This window comes from Trachypithecus francoisi, unplaced genomic scaffold, assembly GCF_009764315.1.
Source record: "Trachypithecus francoisi isolate TF-2019V2 unplaced genomic scaffold, Tfra_2.0 Lachesis_group12, whole genome shotgun sequence".
In the NCBI taxonomy this organism is placed as follows: Eukaryota; Metazoa; Chordata; class Mammalia; order Primates; family Cercopithecidae; genus Trachypithecus; species Trachypithecus francoisi.
Window position 1 is genome coordinate 90,805,357 of NW_022681457.1, and position 19,852 is coordinate 90,825,208.

General features: G+C 46.4%; 1 protein-coding gene across 1 annotated transcript in view; it reads left to right on the top strand.

The window, feature by feature from the left end:
• The window catches only part of CSMD2 (CUB and Sushi multiple domains 2), a 602,688-nt gene that overhangs the window by 169,474 nt on the left and 413,362 nt on the right, over nt 1-19,852 (top strand). The window contains exon 4 of the mRNA XM_033228874.1: nt 13,799-13,993. Within this exon, the coding sequence (XP_033084765.1) occupies nt 13,799-13,993 (195 nt within the window). The remainder of the gene's footprint in view (nt 1-13,798; nt 13,994-19,852) is intronic.

Genomic DNA, 19,852 nt, shown 5'->3' on the forward strand with positions numbered 1-19,852 from the left:
CAGCAGACCCCTCCCTGGCTCAACAAGAGCAGTGTAGGTCTAAGGGATGCTGCCTGCCTGGTAGAGCCAGGGTGCATCCCATGTTCTGGTTCCTGGGGCCATCTGCTCTCTCCAGCCACTGTGCCCGGCTTCTCTTCATTTCAGCTCCAGCCTCTCCCACGCTGCCCTGGCATCTTCTCCCAGGGAACTCCAGGGGCTTATATGTAATCACATCCTAAACTTATTGAGCACTTCTTGTGTGTCAGACACTGAGATAAGCACTTTGCCTGGTTTATCGGACTTAATCCTCTCAACAGCTCTCTAAGCTGGGTGCGATTATTACCCCCATTTTATTGGTGAGGAAGCTGAGATGCAGGAAGGTGAAGTAGCTTGCTATTTAAGTAACAGTGCTGGGCTTTGATTATGAACCAGAGTCCACCTCCAGAGTCCACTCTCCTAATCCATACCTGTTATATAACCAGTAACCCACAGCCAGGAGAGGCACAGATGGAATTCAAACCCAGGTCTATGGGACGCCAGAGACATTTTCTGGACCATGACGCCCTGTGTCTCCCTGATCCTGACAGCCCGTGATCCCTACCTCTGAGATCACAGACTGAGCCAGCAGATGCTTGAGACGTCTCTAGGGTTAGAACTACCTCCACACCTCTATCCCTGCATTCTGTACTGTGTCTGGGAAAACAGAAGCTTAAACACAAGTGTCAGGCAGGCCCCATGAGTGTGTGATATAACACTGACTTCTGAGGGCTGTTCTGGTTGTATAAAGAGACATCTGTGTAAAAGTTTATTAATCCAGAGAGGCTACACGGAAATGGATCGGTATCTTGAGGTGGACACAGGTTGTACATAAACATGAGTGGTTTATTCAAATATGTGGGAGAGTAAGTGTGTTGTATCTTTTGTCATGTGTGTGAATGTAAGAGCTGTGTTCAGATGCATCCTGAATTTGTCTGTTTTTATATGTGTATGTTTATGTGTATGACAATGTATGTGTGTGCATGTCTCTTGTAAAGGGGAGTATGTGCATGGATGGATTTGTGCATGTTGAGTGTGAGAGTGTGTTAGTATGCTTGTGTTTCTCTGTAAGACATTTCTGGGTCTTCCAAGTAAGGAGCTTGTCCAGGGTAGAGGGCAGAGGGCAGAGGGCAGAGCCCGTTCTACCACTTGCCTCTGTGATGTCAGAGGACCTGAACAGATGGCCTCCCCCTGCCCAGGGGCCTCCATGAGGCCTTTGGAGAGTAGTTGGACTTCAGAGATGAGTGAAAGTGAATGGATGAGGCAGGGGCTCTCCTTTCCTGCTGTTCCTGATCCTCAAACTGCAAAATGTTCACCAAGCACCATCTTTGGTCCAGTTAGAGGGACCTGTAGAAAACAAAGCCTCAAAGCAGACTCCGTAGCCAGCAAGATAGTCTTGTGACTCACCAACTCTTCCTCTGCTTCTACAGCAGCTAAGAAAGAAGGTGCCAAAGTCAGGCTGACTAGGTGTACATCCCAGCTCCCCTGGTACCATGCTGTGTGAATATGAGCAAGTGACTCACCCTCTCTGAGCCTCAGTTTCCTCTCCTGTCCAATGGGCACAGTATCCACCTCAGGGCTGTTATGAGCATTAAATGAGACAGGATTAAGTATGAAGTTTGTCATAGAAGTGGTCCGTAAGCAATGGTGCTGATGCTGAAGGAGGAAGTGAGGAGAACGAGGATTCACAGGACACTCTATGGAAACTCAGGTGCACCACATGTTGAGTCCCTGTCTTTTGTAGTCACCCTGTTCACCATCCTTTGCAGAAGGTACAAGAATCAGATGGATGATGGTGGTCAGACACCACTTCCTCAGTTCCTCTTTGGGCCCCCTGTCTAACTTTTCTTGGAAGGAGAGAAGCCATGGGTCTGGAGCCTTGGGAACATTGTGCTTCTTCCAGTAGAATATGAGTTCAGCTGTCTCTTGCCTTAAGAAGAGAGATGGCTGTGAGGTGTGCTGGGGCTTCAGGGCCCTGGACAGGGAGCCAAGCAGAGGAAATAGGGGCTCTGGAGTTCTGTTGTCTACGGGATTAGTTGATGTGTGGGACATTGCTATGGGCATCCCAAGTAATGCTGGTCCTTAAAGCAATACTTCCCTACCAGTCAGCGGGATATAGGGGACTAAGACTCAGCCTTGGGCAGGGACAGCAGAGCCTGACCCAGAGCAGGGCTCCCACCCTGGGGGAGGTTAAGGAGATAACAGGGCTAGTTATGCAGTCTGTTGGGACAGCCCTGGCAAGTGATAGAGTGACTTCCCAGGTGGGCAGCCTCACCGATAGTTATAACCCCCAGCCTCAAGGCAGGACACTCCAGCTGGGTTCAGAGCCTCCTCCTCTTTGAGCTCCTTTGCCAGGATTGGTTCAAGGCTGAGGCCATAGAAGATGACATTCTGTCTGCAGCTGGACGGGGAGGTGGGCCAAACATGGCAGCCCTGGCCATAAACCTCCCAAAGCCTGAGAGTCATTCTGCCCCAGACAAACAGAAAACATATCCTGCTATAAAAGTTGCCAGGCAGCTGGGTGCGGTGGCTCACGCCTATAATCCCAGCGCTTTGGGAGGCTGAGGCAGGTGGATCACTTGAGGTCAGGAGTTCGAGACCAGCCTAGCTCACATGGTAAATCCCCATCTCTACTAAAAATACAAAAAAAAAAGAAAAAAAAATTAGCTGGGCGTGGTGGTACGTACCTGTAATCCCAGTTACTCGGGAGGCTGAGGCAGGAGACTTGCTTGAACCCGGGAGGTGGAGGTTGCAGTGAGCCAAGATTATGCCACTGTACTCTACCCTGAGCAACAGGGTCAAAAAAACTCTGTCTCAAAAAAAAAAAGTTCTCAGATGAAAAGAAAGAAGGTTTTCTTTCTCTTTGTTTGGCCTCTTTGTCCTTCCTTAACATGCTACATTCATCTGGAAGCGATTAGTTTACCTCTTTGGTAAGAATTGATTTTACCACCACAAGTTACTAGCCAATGGGTCATAGAAGACCTTAGGCCAACCCTGCCCCCAGAACAAACAGTTCTTTGCGTGTTCCAGTGGGAGACATGTTTGTCAAGAAAAACATTTTCATATTAACCTGGAAAGTTCTATGTAAATGTCAACTACCCTGGCTATTGTTGTTTTATTTTCGTGATGACTAATACAGAAAGTAAAGCAACTCAGGTTTATCTTATCCCAGAATCCAATACTTCCCAAAATGTGTTTCACAGAACAATTCAGATGTTATTAGGCATTACTGAGAGAAAAGTTCCAAAGTCAGGGCAGTGATTATATAGTCACATTTTTGGAAATTCTGGATTAAGCAAGGTTAAGCTGGTTTCTCCTGCAGAAACTCAGATCAACTTGTAAGCACTGGTTTCTTCACAAGGAGGGAGTTTCTGTGGTATTTTTAAAAATTACCTGACACACTGAACGTTTTTCTCGTTACATTTATTTCTCAGCCAGTGTATCATGGAACACACCGGAAGATATTTCTCGACCCCATTATGCAGTTGATCAAATTTAGCCCCAAATTGCATATTTAGCTATTCTAAGACTAATTTTAACAGTATTTTGCCATGCTTCACCATAGGGTACCACTGATTTTCCATGTGTTTTTCTGTCTAGATACGTTTGATTATCCCTGTGCTAGGGTGCCATGGGGGCATGTCGAGCTGAGCAGGGGGCAGAGAGGCAGGTGCTGGAGAGGATCACATAGGCCATAGGATAAAGGACCTGGTGCCAGCCTAATGCTCTTCCTCCAAGGAACCAAGGCTTGCCATAGTCTCCTGAAACAGGGGCAGCACATGTTATCGGTTTGGAAAAAGTGCACTTCCCCCAGAGAGTGACAGGAGAAAGAAGGAGGTAATGTGGCTCACTGCTCCCCTACAATCTTGCTGTATCCCAAACCTTCTCAGGTCCTACCCTAGGAGGCCCTGAAATGTTCCCCTCTACGTCCACTCTTCTAGTTCAATATTAAATTCCTTAAAGGCAGGGTCTAGCTCTTCCCCTTTTCCTCTACCCCATTTCCCCAGAGAAATGGCCCCAACTTTTTAAGAGGTTGAAGTCTTCGATGTCGAAGAGATACCTCTTCCCTCTGGGTCGGGATTGCCCAAATTGGCAAATGAAAATGCAAGAAACCCAGTTAAATTTGAATTCCAAATAACAAAGTCTTTTTAGTATAGGTATATTCCAAATAGTCCAAGGGATATGCTTATACTATAGAAGGGTTTGTGTTTCTCGAACTGGGAGTCCTGTACTTTACTTGGCAGCTCTATTCTGGGGCCTATGATGTTTGCTTCTTGGTGGTGCTTCTTTAAAAGAATCCCAGGTGGAAGAAAGGAAGCCATGGGTTCTGTGGTTAGGAAGCAGCAAGGAGAGTTCTGTTCTGACAGCCTCTCTGCGGCCCCTCTGGTGCAATGATGGATAGATTTGCAGCCCCAGCTAGTCCAGGTTGGAGGAAAGGGGCCAAGGAGAGCTCTGACTGGGTGTGGGTTGGGCATGCTCTAGGCCTGGCAAGGAGAGGAACTCTGAAGGTACCAAGAGCATGGACTTCACACCGGACAAGCAGTGAAACAAACATAGGTCTTCAATTCTGGGAGATCAAATTACAACATGGCAAAGGGCACAGCCCTTAGATCAAGCAGCTTGGGTTTCAACCCCAGCTTTGATCCCAACCTGCAGTGTAGCCCTGGGTCAGAGTTAGCCCAGCTGTTCCTCAGTTTCCTCCCTGTAAAAAGGAGACATTTGTGCCTCCGTCCAGGTAAGATGAAATAGAAGATTACTGAGCAGTGTGCCCAGCTCATAGTAAACACTCAAGCCGTGACTATTATTACTTTCACTACTTCTATTACCTGTGTGACCCTTCGGGTCTCTAAATTCAGCTGTCTCTTTGGTAAAATAAGGTCATCATTACCAACCTAAGGATTAGCTATAAAGACTAAAAATGAATCCCATTTTGATGGGGAAGGGTGGAAGCTATAAATACACAAGCCCTTCCCTGCAGCCAGCACAATGTCCACCTGTCCCCAGGGCCACATGGAAGGGAAAAGGAAATTTGATGTAGGTCTCAATATTCAAGTGCCACCTGCCTGTCCCTTCCAGTACCTGCCAGTCACCTCTGTCCAGCACCCTCCCTGGTGCAGCTCACTTGCCCCACAGTCCCTTCCCATCTTTGACTCCCATCAAAACTGACCTTTCCTCACTCGCCTTTATCACAGGAGAGGGGTGGTTCCTGAGATATGAATCATATGCCTCACATAAGTACATAACTGAATAAACACTAGTTCAGGGTCAGCAAACCGTGGTCTGTGGGTCAGCTGGCTGTTTTTATAACTAAAGTTTGGTTGGAACACATATTGCCTGTGGCTGCTTTCACACTGCATGGAAAAAATCAGGTCCCTGTGACAGAGATCATATAGTCTACAAGGTCAAAAAAATTTTCTGTCTGGCCCTGTATGGAAAATGTTTACCAATTCTTACACTAGTTTATTGCTTCGTGTGTGTGTGTGTAATTCTGATTAATATATAATATATATTTTATTATGTATACATATAGATTTCATTCACTCAACACATTCCGGCTTCAATTGAGCACTCTCTTCCTGCCAGACATGAAATCAAATGCTAGATATATAAAGAATACAGTACCGTTCCTGCCCCTCAAGGAGTCCAGAGATGAAAATAGACACCTAAAGAAACAATTACAAGCAGGCTCAGCTCCTGTTTGGAAGCCAGGGTGTTATAAATGGATGAATGAATGAATTACAACATATAACAAAGTGCAGGAATTGAAGCTCAAGGAAACCCCCACATAACTCCTTAGGTGGGGTCCAAAAAAAACCCAATCTTGTAAAATGTGGGATTGTGAGATTGCAACATTAACCAAATGAGCGGAGGGAGCCTGCCTATTTCGTGGGCCAGGAGATTCAGGATTCTAAGAGCCAATCTCCACTGACACTGTGACAGTATTTATATTCAATCAAGATGTGTTCTTGCGGGATCTTATGGGTTATACAGGACACCAAGGGTATCAAGGAGGGCTTTACGGAGGAGGTGACATTTAAGTGTGGTTTTGATGGAGTTTGCCAGATGAAGAATTTGAGAGAAAAAGAAGGAGTGCTTGGGGAGCCTGTAGTTTAGAGTAGCAACGGTAGAGAGGACTAGATGAGAGAAGGCACAAAACATCAACAACAGTCAGATCACAAGGATGGGGGCTGCCTAGGCCTAAGCTTTAATTTATACTGAAGGCAACAGAGAGGTTCTTAAGGTTTTCTTTTTATTTCCTTTTTTAAATTAATCTTTCAAATCATTACATATTCTCATTAGAGTCACCCAGAAGACCAGAGGTTCTGTGTTTGCCTGTGCCTTGGTGGTAAGGAACTTACTTTTTTTTTTTGAAACAGAGTCTCACTCTGTTGCCCAGGCTGGAGTGCAGTGGCCAGATCTCGGCTCACTGCAAGCTCCGCCTCCCAGGTTTATGCCATTCTCGTGCCTCAGCCTTCCAAGTAGCTGGGACTACAGGTGCCCGCCACCTCGCCCGGCTAGTTTTTTTTGTATTTTTTAGTAGAGACGGAGTTTCACCGTGTTAGCCAGGATGGTCTCGATCTCCTGACCTCGTGATCTGCCCGTCTTGGCCTCCCAAAGTGCTGGGATTGCAGGCTTGAGCCACCGCGCCCGGCAGAACTTACTTTTATAATGTGGGCTCCCGGCAGGGTCAATAGGGCAGTACCATGGTGAATTTGTCATTCTAGAATGCTGGCTTCAGCATTGCTGGGTACAATGCATTGGAGAGGGCAAGGCCAGCAGTGAGAAGATCAGAGTTGGGTACAGAAGTCCAGGGAAGAGGCATGAGGGTCTTCAAATGAGAGGAAAAGTTGTAGGGCTAATGTGGTTTATGGAGGACAGGGAACTCCAGGAGAGAGGCCAGGTTTGCTACTCTCAGAAGTAAAAACCTAAAAGCAAGAAAGGCCCTGGTGATTGAGCAGTTAAAGCTCACAGAGGTAAACCCAGCTGGGCCAGTGGAATAACTTACATGAATAGATTACTGGGAGTTGTTCTCAATCTCAGCTTTTCATTCTCCTGGAGCAGCCCAGGCTCTATTTCTCATATTATGATTCAGTAGGTTTAGGGATAGGGTCTAAGCATCAGTATCTTTATAAAACTTTCCACATGACCATGATGCTGAAGGTTGCAAAATCACAAACGTGAGTAGAGAGAATAGGCTTATGGCGGAGGACTTCCGCCTGACAGTGGTTAGGGCAAAGCCCAGCAGGGCGGGGCCCACTGACTAGTTGTGGGTAGCATCCTCTATCTGATGCCCTGGCACCCTTGCCTCTGTTTGATTGACAGGTAGCAGGAAATATACAGGACCAACCTAGAGGTCAACTTGCCTGGTTGTCACCCCAAATCCTCTCCCTGAGGAGAATGCATGTGAATTCCTTGTGAGAATGTTTCAAGGTACACTAGTCACCATAGACTTCCTGTGGAATGGTCAGTGCAAGACTGGCCTAGTGCAGGCAGAAATGTGGAATCCCAGGCAGTGATGTGAAAACCCACCTCTGTCCCTGGAGTGAGCTGTGTGGCCTTGGATAAATGCTCCAACATCTCTGGCAACCATGCTTATCTCAACAAGGGATGATAATAGCACCTCTCTCAATACGTTGTTGGGAGGATTGCATAAGATCACTAAGTCTCTCAGTAAACTTTTATGAAGGTATTATTATACATCAGGCACTGTTCTGGGAACTGAGAAACAGAATTGAACAAAAAAGACCAAAAAATGTGTGTCCTTATGGAGCTTACACTGTTGCAAGGTGAGACAAATAATAAACAAATGGATGTATCAAGCAAAAATATATATCATATGTAGTATATGATGTATATTAACTTTATATATGACATATATAAAATGTATAATTATATATCTCATGTATAATAAAATATAAATATATATCAGTTGAGTGGAGAGGAAATGGAGACAGCAAGTATAGAAAACTCTTGGGGATGGAAATACATGAAAAGCACTTGACATTAAGGATAGCACAGAGTAAGTATGCAATGAATTATGTTTAAAAGGCCAAACTGCTAAAAATAAGGGAGTTATAAAGATTGAATAAGCTAATATATGATGTAGAAGTGCCTAGCACAGATCCGGGACTCAAAAAAGAGTAGTTCCTATTCCTCCCTCCCCGATCCTGCCCACTGCCCCCGCATCACACACATATGGACACACGTACACAAGCATCACCTTCTCTTCTTTCCATGCTGAGGATTGTGGGAAGACTAAATCCTTCTCCCTGAATTCTTCTTCCCAACTAGCCTACCACTTGGTATCAATCGTATGGCCATGGAGATGAAACAAGTTACTTGATGGAAGATAAGAAATCAAAACATATGGAGGGTGCTTGTCCAGAGAGCGTAAATGACTCTTCATTATAATATGGGAACCAAAGTCTCAAGTTAAAAATAAAAGAAGGCATGGTGTAGCTTTTGCTGCACTTGAGCCACAGAGGAGATTCATTGTCATACAGTCACTGAGAATATTATGTTGATTGGCAAGAGTCAGGCTTTGTAGAAGGGACAGAAATTCCCCACAGCTAATCTACAATGGAATTGTTCAATGTCAGGCACCGCTTTAATAATATTGTTCTGGGCTGCGCTGGATGTAAATATCTCCCTCTTCATTTTGTAAGCAATCAAAGGGAAGCTTTATAGATGGGAGAGCATGAACGGTTATAGTGTCTGTGCTAAAAAATACATGGACATTCTAAAAAAAATCAAAGAACACGGTACCTTAGAAAGGATTGGCTTTGTAGCTTATCTCCAATCTCCTATGTCTGTCCAGCAAGTTGCGCATTAGACACATAACAAAAGACCACACTTTAAATGTTGCCCTTGACATTATTAAAAAGTATAGGATTGGCAAATCAGACTGGGAAAAAAATCAGGCTATTAAATCTGGACAGTCAGGTAATCTCTCTTCATCTTACTGCAGTGCCTAGAATGATGAAGGGAGTAAGGGGGCTCTTGTTTATTAAGCACCCACTATGTGCTTGGACGCTTTGCCTCTGTCAGAAGCAGGCTCATATTCCAGAGTGCTGAACAATGGAGGCAGAAAGACCAAGGTCCTCAACCTAGCTCTGAGATTTTCTAGTTGTGTGGCCTTGGACAAGCAAGTGAATGAAGCTCTCTGTGCCTGGTTTTTTGATTTTTTTTTTTTTTTCCACCTGTAAAATGAGGATACTACATATCCCACAAGATAAAGTGCCTAGTATGTTTCAGGTCCTGGACTAAAAGTAAAATAAACTTTTAGTCCAGGACCTGAAACATACTTGGCACTCAGGGATAGGTATTATAAGGTGAATTTTAATCTGCACAGCAGCCCTGCGATGAGCTGAATTGTGTCTCCCTAAAAGCTATGTTGAAGACTTAACCCCCAGTACCTGTGAATATGACCTCATTTGGAACAGGGTCTTTGCAGATGATTAAGTTAGGATGAGGTCATTAGGATGTACCCTATCCAATATGAGTGGTGTCCTTATAAAAAGGGGACATTCAGACACAGAAACAAAGCGAGGGAACACCATGTGAAGACAGAGGATTGGAATGACGCATCTGCAAGGAACAGCAAAAGTTGCCAGCAAACCACCAGAAACTAGGAAGAGGAAAGGAAGGATTCCCCTACAGGCTTCAAAGAGATCATGGCTCTGCTGACACCTTGATTTTAAACTTCTAGCCTTCATAGCTGAGAAAATAAGTTTCTGTTGTTTTCAGCCACCTAGTTTGTGGTGCTTTGTTACAGCAGTCCTAGCAAACAAAAACACCCTTACATGATGAAAAAGTATCCCCATTTTCAGAAGAATTGAAGGCCATTTGAACCCAGGTCTCTCTGAGCCTAAAGTCTGCCCTTTCTCCATTCACTGTGGGACCTCTCAGGAGTGGAGCTTGGCATAAAAAAGCAGGTGGGGTTGGAAATGAGCCCCATTCATTACACCCAGGTCCCAATGGAAGCGTCAGGTCAGAGTGGTCTGATTATGAACAGCTCATTAAGTAAAGAGCAGTGAGCGTTTGAGAGTGACTTTTTAAGAAGAATCGACTTTTATTTATAGTGACGTTCCAGTCATTAATTTCGAAGGAAGAAAGCCCAAAGCAGAAGCAGGTTCATTAAAAATTTGACATTAGTAATTTAATTAAATTGGGTCTTTGCATCTCATTGCGGAAAATGAAACGTTAGTTCTACACCAGTTCTCAGCTCATTTCCCCTAGTTGGCTCCCTCCCCTCACCTTACCTTGCTTTTTTCTCCAAATGTTTACCTGACCTGTCCGTCCCACCCCCAACACTCATAAACATGCACACATCACAGTTATTGCCTCTGCTGTAAGCCAGCTGCATGGGATTATGGGAAACGCCAAGTGAACCAGCAGCAGGGCATCATGGGAAATGCCAAGTGAACCAGCAGCAGGGGACTGATCATAGAAGATGCTAAATAAGCCAGGAGCATGGGATCATGGGATACGCCAAGTAAGCCAGCTGCAGGGGATCATGGGAAATACCAAGTAAGCCAGTAGTGTGAGATAATGGGAAATGTTAAGTAAGCCAGCAACAGTACAGGATCATGGGAAACACCAAGTAAGTCAGCAGCAGATCATGGGAAGTATCAAGTAAGCCAGCAGCATGGGATCATGGGAAATGCCAAGTAAACCAGCAGCAGAGGATCATGGGAAATGCCAAGTAAGCCAACAGCAAGAGATCATGGAAAGTACCAACTAAGCCAGCAGCATGGGATCATGGGAAATGCCAAGTACGTCAGCAGCAGGGGATCATGGGAAATGCCAAGTAAGGCAGCAGCAGGACAGGATCATGGGAAACACCAAGTAAGTCAGCAGTAGGGGATCATGGGAAGTACCAAGTAAGCCAACAGCAGGAGATCATGGAAAATGCCAAGTAAGCCAGCAACAGGGAATCATAGGAAATTCCAAGTGGCAGGGGATCATGAGAAATGCCAAGTAAGCCAGCACTGTGGGATCATGGGAAATACCAAGTAAGCCAGCAGCAGTACAGGATCATGGGAAACACCAGGTAAGTCAGCAGCAGGAGATCATGGGAAGTACCAAGTAAGCCAACAGCAGGGGATCATGGGAAATGCCAAGTAAGCCAGGAACATGGGAACATGGGAAATGCCAAGTAAGCCAGCAACATGTGATCATAGGGAATGCCAAGTAAACCAGCAGCAGGGGATCATGGGAAATGCCAAGTAAGCCAGCAGTGTGAGATCATGGGAAATACCAAGTAAGCCAGCAACATGGGATCATGGGAAATGCCAAGTAAGTCAGCAGCAGGGGATCATGGGAAATGCCAAGTAAGCCAGCAGCAGGGGATCATGGGAAATGCCAAGTAAGCCAGCAGCAGTACAGGATCATGGGAAACACCAAGCAAGCCAGCAGCAAGGGAATATGATAAATGCTAAGTAAACCAGCAACACAGGATCATGGGAAATGCTAAGTAAACTAGCAGTGTGGGATCATGGGAAATGCTAAGCTGGGACAGTGGACAGGGCAATAGAGATAAATCTGTTCATCTAGGTCATCTCGCTTGTCACAGGTAAAGAATGGGCAAGGGAAAGCTCTTCAGTCGTTAAGATTCACTCTCACAAAAGCATAAGCCTCTGAGGGCTGGCCCCACTGTGCCAAGCACAGAAATCCCATGATGAATTTTTGTTGCATGAAGGAATTAATACATGAATGAGTAACTCCCCAAATAACTAATTAATGGACATGCACATATGTCCCTACAAGTGCCAGGCACTGTGCTAGTCTCCCAGGATATACCTGTGAACCAGACTAGGCCCATGCCCTCATGGCCCTGTGGCCTAATGGAATGAGAACATTTGCCATTTTGTGAGCACCTACTATGTTCTGGGCATTGTGCCAGGTGTGCGGCATTTATATTGGTAACCCCCTCAACTGCTAAATATTTTTGGCCTCACTCCTTTCTCAGTTGAAGAAACTAAGGCTCAGAGAGTTCATGTGGCTCAAGGTCACACAGAATAAGACACGATGGCACCTGGTTTCACACCCAGATCAGGCTGGTTCCAAAGTCTACCATTACCCTCCACACTGAGCTGTTTCCTCTCAGAAGAGGGAGAGAGGAATGGGGAGGGAATACCTTTTTTCAGAGGGTTCTGAGATCATCAGGGCTGGTAGAGAGGGTTCTGGAAAGAAGATACTAACAGCAACATTGGCAGGAAGGGGGTATTGCAAGGACTAGGGGAGCCATTTAGAGTCCAGACCTACCCACTTCCACTTCCCCATCACTGCCACCCCACTCTTTTACTCCAGGCTCCCTCAGCTCCTGGGTTATCTCTGGCCTCAGGGCCTTTGCACATGCTGTTTACTCTTTTTTGTTTAGCTAAGTCTTACTAATCTCCCAGGGTTCTGAAGAGTTGTCACTTCCTCTAGGAAGTGATCTCTGACCTCTCGCCCAGCTGGATTTGGTTCCCTACCTGTCCCTGTCCCATCATAACACTCAGTATGCCATTAATTGTGCACACCACCCACTGGACTGAGACTTAGATTCATTTGTGTTGTACTCATTGTACATCAGGCCCTGTCCTAAGCACTTTGCATACCTCAACTGGCTTAATTCTTGCAACAATTAATTTGATATAAGGAAGGTGCTGTTGAGCTCCCTATCTTACAAATGAGGAAACCGAAGTGCAAAAAGGTTAAAAGACTTGCTCACGGTCCCATGGGTGGTAAGATGTCAGGCTGGGAAGTGAACCTAAGCACGCTGGCTTCCAAGTCTGCACTTTCCACCATCTGGCTGCATGGCCTCTCAGAGATAGCCTCAATAAATCATTGCCAGGTGGATTAATGGAGAGGTACTTAAACGGTAGTCTGGCCATGACTAAGACCCCTACTCCTCACCCCATGGGGGTATCCTAGAATGATAGGAGGTGTTGACCTTTAAGGCACAGGCAGTTCCAACTCTGGGGGACAAGGCAGAGGGCAGGGGGAGCTGGGTCAGGTGGAACAGGTGACTGACTTATGGGCACAGAGAAGCTGTGTCCTCCTCCCTCCTTACTGCCAGGTCGTGTTACTCTTGCATCTTCCCCAAGACTATTTCCTCTGCCTCATGAGAGCACACTTGCAGGTGACCATGATTGCTTGACTCTGGCCACACACTGTGCATGGTGTTCCCTGGCTCCCAATTTTCCCCCTTTAAACCAGTCAGGCTGATGAGAACCCGGGCTCTTGTCTTCCCACTTCACTGCCTATTCTGCCTAATCCAACCCTTTCAACTCCCCTGAACCTGCGGGGCCAAAGTGCCCCTCTGGCTGCCAGGGTGGATCACACATGAAAGAAAGGACACTGGATTTAATGAACACCTACTCTTATGCCATGCCTTATGTCCCTTCTATGGTATTTAGTGAGAAGGAGTGTGGAGTCTGAAATCAGGCCAGCCATGCCCAAGAGATTAAAGTGATATTCCTGGGATTGCATCTCTAGTGATCAGGATGGACATAATTCACATCCATGGCTGCACATTAGAAAAGGCAAGAAACCTGGACGTCCGATTGTAAATCTCATGTGTGAGATTTTGAGTAACCCCTCTCTCTTCTGAGTAACCCATTCTCAGGGAATCCACAGCCTTGAGAAGCGGGCAGATCAGCAGTGGGTAATGCTGTTCACAGAAGAAGAAATGAGTTCCAGGAAGCCCAAGTGACCTAGGGAGATGCTACTAGAAAACCTGGCAGGGCTCCAGCCCAACTCACAGGCTACCTGTCTCTTTCTCTGTCTCTCCTCACAGTTCTCCCCAGCCACACATGTGGGAACCCAGGGAGGCTGCCCAATGGCATCCAGCAGGGCTCAACCTTCAACCTCGGTGACAAGGTCCGCTACAGCTGCAACCCTGGCTTCTTCCTGGAGGGCCACGCCGTGCTCACCTGCCACGCTGGCTCTGAGAACAGCGCCACGTGGGACTTCCCCTTGCCTTCCTGCAGAGGTAGGTGGCCAGAGAGGGGTCTGACGGAGTGGGGCAGTGGCTGGAAGGGGATGCTGGAGCTTCCAGTGACATCTAGTCTCAAAGGGGAAAGCTACACCCCAGCAGGGAGGGAGGTGCCCAAGTCTGGACAGCACAGAGGGTCTTCAGGGTACCCAGGTGTTCTAGGGGCGTTTCAGCCTCACCTGACCTCCTCACCCTCAGGCGTGCGCTCCCTCATTGTTTCTCCTGCATCAACAAACTTATATGTAGTCAGTCTTCCCTCACCTCTAGCCCTCCTGTCTCAGAAGAAACATCATTTCTCTTCCTATTGCAGACCCTCTCTCCTCTTGTGGAAGCCAGATCACTTTCCCAACAGCTTTCATACTGACCTCGCTGTAGGAATTATTCTTTTCTCTTTCCTACAAATTCAGCCTCTCTCCCTATCTAATAGTTTCTTCCTCTCAGCCTCCAAATATGCTCAAAATCTCTTTACTCCAACAACCTCCTCCCCTAGAAAAACACCTCTCTTCTATGCCTCAGCCTCCCAGCTAGGATGACCAACTTGTCCATATTTGTGTAGGACCTTCCCACTTTTAGTCCTGAAAGTTCCGCATCCTGGAAACCCTCTCAGTTTCAGGCAACAGAGACATTTGTCACCCTACTCCCAGCCTATTCCTTACACAATCTTTTTTTTTTTCTCTTTCTTTTCTTTTTCTTTTTTCTTTTTCTTTTTCTTTTTTTTTTTTTTTTTTTTTTTTTATTTGAGACAGGATCTTCCTGTGTCCTCCATGCTGGAGTTCAGTGACATAATCATGGCTCACTGCAGCCTCAAACTCCTGGGATCAAGCGATCCTCCTGGCTTAGCCTCTGGAGTTGCGGGGACCTCAGGCATGTATTACCATGCCCGGCTAATTTTTGTTGTTTTTGTTGTTGTTGTTGTTTTTCATGGAGACAGAGTCTCTCTATGTTGCCCAGGCTGGTCTTGAACTCCTGAGCTCAAATAATCCTCAGGCCTTGGCATCCCAAAGTGCTGAGATTATAGGCATAAGCCACCATACCTGGCACATGATCATCTTTAAAAGCTTAGGAAATACAGAAGAAAATAAAGAAGAAAGAAATTTTACCTGTTTTAACCGTGATTTTAATGTATTTCCTTTCCATCTTCTTCCAATACATATTGCACATAAGCATATATTACAAATATGTATGTAAATTGAGATTATGATGCATGCAGACAATTTTTAGCCACCTTTGAAAAACAATCACATCACACTGTAAGATTTCCCATGCCATCTACACAGCCCAGCATCTTGAAAGCTCCATCCAGCCCTGTCCCTCCTTTTCCCTTCTCATTTGCTCCTCTGCAGACTGGCCTTTGCCCTCAGTATTTGCATCATTTTGCCAAATCAGATGGGAATTGTTTTGGCTCTTATATTTCTTGACCTCTTAAGAAACCTTTGCACTATTGACCACTCTTTTCTTCTAGTAACGCTCATCTCTAAATTCCATGGATCCTGAACATCCATATATCAGTCTAGGAGGAACATTTCCAGGAGTTGAGAAGTCATTGGAATAAGTAGGTCCACCTTAGTTCAAGTTTTATTTTTCTTTTGGAGGAAGGTTTTCTGTAATTACTATAAAAGGCTAGCTCCAGGGATAAGCAACTCCCTCTTCCTGCCACATGCACACACTTTTTGTTATTGACACCAAGGATAAAAATTACATGGCGTGTATACCTATTTCCCTCCTTCCCACTCCCATGGCGGACATAATTGGTCATTGCACCCTTTCTGCTTGAGTCCAGACGCAGCTGTGAATTCCCTCCCAATAGGCAAGCCACAGCCAATCAGTCTGAGTTGCCACTTGACTTCACCTTTGTTTACCTCTCCTCAACCAATAGAATGGGCCTTGGCCATGTTGAGCCTTCTTGGTGGAGGGCAAGGGAACTAGAGTTCCCTTTCCTGATTTCCTAAGTCCCATCTTCCCAGGCTCCATTCCTAACTCAGGGCCTGCCTCTTTCCATGATTGACTTCAGGAATTACCAAACCAATCAGGTGAGACCTTGGCCCCTACACGCAGGTGTGTGGCCCAACCACAGCCTGAAAGCTGCTGTATCTGCCCTTTCTTATAGCATCCTTACCCACCTCCTGCCTTGAGGAAGTTACAGTTAACATTCTGATCTTCCAAGGAGGGTGTCAGAGTTGTGAAATGACGATAGAACTGACATATGATAGTAAATAAAATCAAGTGTCTAAGTTATGAAATATAAACTGCAGTTCTTTTTCTTTTTGCAGCACTGTAAATGTCATGCTATTTTGTTCAAGATAAAATCCAAAAACAAATGTAATCCAATTATCGGATGCAGTGGGGGTATCACTCTGCTTAGTGAAGTATAATTTGCAGCAATATCCCATGCTAATATGGTGGAAATCCACTAACCCTCCTAGTATCTCCAGGAATCTGTCAGCTTTAGCTTCCTCTGAACCTTGAACTCACTACCATGTCTCCCTTCCCCTGATTCTGCTCTGCCAACTTAGGTTGGGAACTGAGTCCATTTTTCTTGGATCCCCCACTTCTCCAAAATACAAAATACAAGCCAACAAGCAAAAACACCAATAAAGGTGTCGGCATGTAGTTCAGGCTTTATGGAAGCTGTGGCAATGCAAGGAGCTTACATCTTAGTAATGCAGATGACTTAAAATGAAAGTATGAGCAACCAGGAGCCTCACAGTCTTTTGGCCCCTCCTCCCGGGAAGCTTCTCCCTGGCTTCTGTCTTGGCAGACCCCAGGTTCCCCTGTAATGTGCATTGTACCCTCTCTTCTTTCTCCAGCCTCTTCCACCTTGGTGCCACCTGCACCTTGAGCCCATTTCAGAATTTCCATCAACTTCTTAGGCACAAGAGCCTGATTTCCTCTTGGTTTTGTCATCTCCTTGCAGTCTAATGTCTCGCCTCCTCATCCAAGCTGTTTAGGTATAGAGTAGTATTTTCCTGAACAAAGAGAACTCTCATTCTATAAGAAACTCTGGGGCTGAATGTTAACATATCTTTTTGTTACCCCATCAGCCAGAGATAAGTGATGATGAGGGGCACCTCATGGAGGTCTTCTACCTCTTGGAGGTCTTCTAGGTCTGACCAAGGCTCACAACCCAGTGTCTTTGTGTCCAGGCCCAGCAGGCAGCAAGGGCTGGCCTTTCTGTGGGAAGGAGCAGGGTGGAGAGATACCACTCTTCTAGCATTCACACCACACAGAAATTCATGGGCCTGGGCGGAGGTGGCATGTCTTTTGGTGGCACGACTCTCTGAAGTCTTCCAGTTCTTTTTTCGTCTTCTGAAATAATGATGATTCTTTCCCTCCTTCTCCTTCACTGACTTTCCACCCTCCTTCCCCTTAAATACTGGAGGGCCAAGCGTGGCCTCTTCTCTGGGGACTTCTTCCATCTCTTGGAATTTCTCATCTACTATGTTGCTGTAATTGTTACTAGGGAGCAACTCTCCAATCCCCACCTCTAACCCCATTCTCTGTCCTGAGCTTCAGGCCCGCGTGGATAGTGAACCGTGCTGAAGTTCTCCTCAGCTTGTGTTTCAAACTTGGCCCATGAAAACCTCACTCTTCCTGCTTTCCCCAAACCTGCTCTTTTTGCTGTCTTCTCCAGCTCAGTGAAGAGTGTCCCCACCAACAGTGGCCAAGCCAGACCCCTCAGGGCATCTTATACTCTTGCTTTTCTTGCTGTTCACATCGCTTCATTGGCCCCCATGTCCCTCTGCACCAGCCCACTCCTTCCACATCTCTGTCGCTCTTCAGATGGTGGTCCAGGCTCTCTTGTCTCTCACTTGCCTCACTGAAGGTTGACCCTCCGTAGGCAGGTGTGCCCCTGTTCTCTCCTGCTCACACCAGCCCATTCCTACCTGTATTGCTAGGGAGAACTTTCTAAGGCACAGATCTGACAAAACTAAGTGGCTCAGTCACTTAGTGGCTCTTCATCACTGACAGGGTCTAGTTCAGATTCCTTAGCATGGAGCACAAGGTTCTTCCAGAAAGAGTCCCACCCCAATCTTTCTAGTCTGTCTCTTAGACTTATTTTAAGTAGCTTCCACTTTAGCCACACCAGAGAATGCTCCCTTCCAAATGCCCTAGGGAAGCCAGCTGAGGATGTCAAGTCCTGCTTCCAGAAGGGCTTCCAGCCCCCTGCTGCCTGAGGGGACTGAGATGTGGTTCTGCTCAAAAGCTGGGAGAGAATAAAATGGCTCTTCTACTCTCAGACACCCTAGGGTCTCCCCCCACCCCCATCTACCTCCCTACTTTCAGGTTCATCTCTCTATTCTAATTCCCACAGGCTACAAGAATATCCTAAGAAACATCCTCAATAATGTCAGTGATTTTGCAAAAGTGATTTCCCAAACTGTTCTTCCTTAGGAGGCCAAGCTAAACAGGAACAAAGAGTACCCACCATACACCCATCCTGTGCCAGCAGCGGTAGTCATGCCAGAGTGAACGGGTTCATACTTGGGAAGCATTAAAAGCCTTTTGGCCTTTCTTCCTCTCATGTAGAACTCTCAAGAGCTGGCATCTGCGAGCGGATTAAACCTCATCCACTGGGCAGTGGTCCGTAAATATTTGCTGAATGAAAGGCTGTCTGGATGGGTCTAATTCACCATCAGAATCATGCTGGCATACAAGCCCGAAAGGGAAATTACTAGCCTGGGTTACCCCACCTGCCCGGTAGCTCTGAATGACAATCTCTTTAAGTCCAAAGCTTCCCAGAGCAGACTGGAGAGTCATGTGTGTCTGTTTTATCTAGGAAATGTCATGTGCCCAGCTGGAGGGTGGACTTGGTCTGGGGATACAGCACAAACTAGGAGTGGGGGGAATAGGAAACAGCTGGGAATAGGGGGGAGCAGGTGTGAGGCCAACCCCCAAGGAGGCCCATCCCAAAGATCCTGACCCATCAGGACTCGGTCCAGCTGACAGAGGGAAGGAGGTGGGGCCTGTGACCTCCCTTCACTTTGTGTCGCACCGGGCACATTTTCAAAGGCAGAGGTCCCTGGGAGGGGCTGAGCTTTGTGTCATCTCTTTGATCCACAAGAAGGAAGACCATGTGGATTTCAGCAACAGGCCTCTGACTTGTAAGGGCCATTGACCCTGGATCAAAGAAGGCTGTATGGGGAAGCAACGGAGTTCATATGCGCTGGGGGCTGAGAGGCAGGTGGTAGGGAGAAAGCTGGCCAGAGCAAGAAGTGCTTGGCCTCTGAGGTTCAAGCCAAACACGGCAGGCTGTAGCCATACCTGGGGAAGAGGGAATATGGTCTGCAGAAGCTTGGACTGCAAGTGCTGAGCTGTATTCCAAATTTTCTGGCCCCAGGGGAAGAAGCCTGCACAATGTGAAACAGAAGCAGTGGTGTCAGGTATGGACAGTACATAGAGACAGACTGGCCTGGGTTCAGCCCTAGCTAAGCCAGCCCCTAGCTGTGTGGTTGCCAGGGTGCTGCTAAACCCCTTTGAGTTTTAAAGGTGGGACACAAGTAGCAGCCTTACAGGGCTGATTGCATCCTCATTCATTCACTTGGCTACTCAACAACTTTCTCTTGAGTGCCTGTTATGAGCCAGCCAGTCATTAATTCAATTATCATTTATTGACTGCCTATTAAGTACAAAATATTGTTCTAGGCTCAGAATTGCAATGATGAACAAGTCAGACCAAATTCCTTGATCTCTTGGAGTTTACATTCTAGCAGCCAGGAGGCAGAAAACAGATACACAAACCAAATGAACAAATTTCGGGTGATGGTAGGAGCTATGAGGAAATAAAGTCTTAGCCAGTGATGAGGAAAGCTACCTTAGACGGAGCAGTCAGGAGAGGCCTCTCTGGGGAGGTGGCCT